This window comes from Habropoda laboriosa, unplaced genomic scaffold (genome assembly GCF_001263275.1).
Source record: "Habropoda laboriosa isolate 0110345459 unplaced genomic scaffold, ASM126327v1 scaffold32, whole genome shotgun sequence".
Lineage (NCBI taxonomy): Eukaryota > Metazoa > Arthropoda > Insecta > Hymenoptera > Apidae > Habropoda > Habropoda laboriosa.
In genome coordinates this window covers 539,110-542,642 of record NW_017100135.1, presented here as the reverse complement: position 1 = coordinate 542,642, position 3,533 = coordinate 539,110, and the positions used below count along the sequence as shown (strand labels likewise).

Below are 3,533 nucleotides of genomic sequence, written 5' to 3'. Positions count from 1 at the left end.
TAAATCATAAGTGTTTGAAGCTTAATATCATAATTGAATTTTCTGCATAGATGATACTTAATGTTAAATATAATTTATTAATTTTATGTAAATATATTTGTATATTTAGAGCTAGACAGACAAACCGTCGCAAAGCTATTGAATTAATGCGAATGGGGCAACATGCAGAAGGAAGAAGTTTATTGAAGAGATCCATAGATATTACACATGAAATGGCTTTAGAGTTAATTAAACAATGCCATAAAATGAATATTGATTGTATTGTAGCACCATATGAAGCAGATGCACAGTTAGCATATCTTAATATCAGTGGAATTGCTGATGTTGTTATTACTGAAGATAGTGATTTAACATTATTTGGTTGTAAAAAGGTTTGTGTCTCCTTGTATAATTCTAATCCTAAATTTCAAAAATAAATTTATTTTCCATATTTTATGTTCTAGATATTTTTTAAAATGGATGTAAATGGTAATGGTCTGTTAGTTGACCAAGCACGAATACACCTTGCAATGGGTATGCGTTCCGAAGATTTTAGAATGGATAGTTTCCGCCATATGTGTATTCTATCAGGCTGTGATTATTTATCATCTCTCCCGGGTATTGGGTTGAGTAAAGCACGAAAATTTATTACGATAAATACAGACTGTGATATTTATAGAGTAAATATTTTCAAATGTACATGTAACAATTCCTTGAATTTATATATGAATCTGTATAATTAGTTATATTTATTTTTGTAGGCTTTAAGTCGATTAGGATCTTATTTGAACATGAAATCTTTAGTTGTTACGAAAGAGTACAGAGATGCATTTATATTAGCAGATATTACCTTTAAACATCAATTAGTATTTTGTCCTTTAAAAAGGAAACAAGTTCGTTTAACTCCACCGATGTCAGATGTAACAGAGGAACAATTATACTATGCTGGTAAAGAAACAGATCCTGATATTGCATTACAACTTGCTTTTGGAAATTGTGATCCTTTTACTTTAAAAGTACTTCATAATTTTGATCCTGATAAAATCGAGGTCTACAACATTAATATTTGTAAATATATAAAAAATTCAATATCATTAAATTTGAAATTTTTTGCAATTAGATTCAAGTTAACAAACGTAACACGTGGAGACAAAAAATAGAATCTCGTCATATTAGTATTTGGTCAAAAGAATATAAAATAGTACAAAAACAATTAGAATCTCCTCAGGAAAGGAATGTCACAGTTTGGCCCACTACTGCTGGTAAAGAAGCAACTCTTCATACAAATCGCATAAAGAAAGCCATTTTACAGAAACAACAGGATAATTTTGGTATGAAATTTGCTTCATATGTAAATTTTAATTATTAATGTATCTGTTTGAAAAAAAAAAGTAAAAGTAATTGTATAAATATTATTACAGAACACGAACAATTGAACCAAAAAGAAATTTTAAATATATATGAAACTAAGAATACAATGGATGTTGACAATAATTCGGAAGTAAATATTGGTATTCCTGTTGAAGATAAAGTATCTCCTGTTTTAATTAGAAGAACAAATCCGTTTTCAAGACAGTCAACAATTAAAACTTCTCCAAGTCTTTTGCTTCAAAGTAAAAGTCACATAAAGGGAAGAAATATAATGCGTATTAGGCGAACAATTATAGATGAGAATATTGTTACAGAAAGTAAATTTTTTTCTAAATTGACTGCTGACACAAGTGATGTTACAGCTACAACAGATGACAATGAAACATATTTAACTACTGATTCAAATAAAATGTCCATAGAAAAAGAAAATATGGAATTAGGACCGGATAGTATTAATTTACAAGTTTCTGTAATAAATGATGAAGAAAAAATGAATTTTCATCCTATGGATATAGATGAAGAGCACAGTACACCATCTCTGTCAAATGAATACAAAGATGTTGAGCGTCTAACTACTTCTAATTGTGATCTAGAAAAATCACATTTAAACGTTTCAATAAATGAATCGCTCAGAAACATAAGTAATATAAATACATCGCACGATTTAAGTACTTCATTAACGTCATCGGAACTTGATATAGATTCCGACCTTTTAATTCAACAAGATGAAACTGCTTTAAACAATAGTTTATTCAAATGGTCTGATTCAAATACATCTATACAAATAAATAGCAGAATGAAATTAAATAAAAGGAAAAATTCTTCAAATCTTAAAAAGGTAACTATTACTATTTTCTAGAAAACTGTTTCAGTTTTCCATAAAAACATTATCATGCGTTAAATTTTTTTTTTTCAGTTTGTAAATAGTAAAATGAATATGACAAACAATACACGTCGAAGCCAACAATTGTGTTCAGAACAAAAACAACAAAATTTATTAAGCATGTATGGATTTGAAAAAAAGAGTAAGCTTATTATACTATTCTTAATATATTAAAATTCCTTTCTTTCCTAAATTATTTATATGCACCACTTATTTACAGAATTATCTTAAGAAATATTCTGAAGAACATGAAGGTTACTAACAGAAAATGTGTGCTGTGCTACAACTGTGTAAAATAATCATAACAAACAAATATATGAGATTATCTATGGAAATACTGGAAAAAAGGTTTAAAAAAATCTAGCTTTATTATGACTACCATATTTTATAATTAATTTTTTTACACATTAGATGTACTTTTATAGTGAAGATTTTTTTAACTGGAATCTCAGTTGCTTGTACTATTTGGTTCCTCCCATGGTCTTGATATTCGAACATTCTCCCAGTTATCAAGGTCCAATGTCTAAAAATGTTAAGTTAAATACCACTAAGCAGTTATTTTTTGTTATGTTATTACAATTAGAAAAAGCTGAGTATATACTCTAACCAAAAACACAATGACAATACGTATCTTTTTAACAACACACTGTTTTTATGAATAAAAGAGAAAAATATGTGTTATCAATTTAAAATACTCCATATAAAATCTTAGATTTAAATTATTTTGAATTTTTATTCTTATTGTTATTGCTGTGAGTTATATTGTTATTATCTTTAGTATTAACTTTGATTGTGTTGACAATGGTATTTCAAGATAATATTGCTTTCTGAGTCGTAAAAATAATATTCTCAAATATTTAATATATGTTTTATTTAATAAATGTCCCTTAATTAAAACTTACTTTTATTTTTTCATATTCTTCTTCAAGCGTAGCGGGTTTATTCATTACAATACCGTGCGCTGCCGTCTCTTTTCTAAAGTCGAATTGTTCAGTTGTCCTGTACTTATATCTGAAAAATTCAAATAAATTGATAATTCTCAACAATATTTCAAGAAAAAATTTTTAGAAATGTCATATTAAAGAACGTACCTTATTTTTGTAAATTGTTCCACAAAAAAAGAACCTCCTATAACAAGTATCATAAAAGGTATAAACTGCCGAAAGAATTTTGTCTCATAAAACCGCTTCATTATATGTGAGGTTATGTATACACTGCACTATATAAAATGTATGCATTACAGTGTATGTTTTTAGGTAAATTACTTTGGAGCATATATTGTTAAAGTTTCTCAATAATA

General features: G+C 27.3%; 2 protein-coding genes across 2 annotated transcripts in view; one reads left to right on the top strand and one right to left on the bottom strand.

The window, feature by feature from the left end:
• LOC108577632 (exonuclease 1) overlaps positions 1–2,464 on the top strand; it is a 2,877-nt gene extending 413 nt beyond the window's left edge. The window contains 7 exon segments of the mRNA XM_017940847.1: positions 112–371; positions 444–659; positions 741–1,047; positions 1,140–1,310; positions 1,401–2,188; positions 2,267–2,375; positions 2,454–2,464. Of these exon segments, the coding sequence (XP_017796336.1) occupies positions 112–371; positions 444–659; positions 741–1,047; positions 1,140–1,310; positions 1,401–2,188; positions 2,267–2,375; positions 2,454–2,464 (1,862 nt within the window).
• Positions 2,465–2,681: 217 nt separating this feature from the next.
• On the bottom strand, positions 2,682–3,436 carry LOC108578667 (cytochrome c oxidase assembly protein COX16 homolog, mitochondrial). Its single transcript, XM_017942045.1, has 3 exons — positions 3,325–3,436; positions 3,136–3,244; positions 2,682–2,756 (listed from the first exon to the last, which is right to left on the bottom strand). Exons 1-3 carry the CDS (start codon positions 3,423–3,425, stop codon positions 2,682–2,684), a joined length of 285 nt encoding a protein of 94 aa, XP_017797534.1. The 5' UTR covers positions 3,426–3,436.
• Positions 3,437–3,533: the final 97 nt, after the last annotated feature.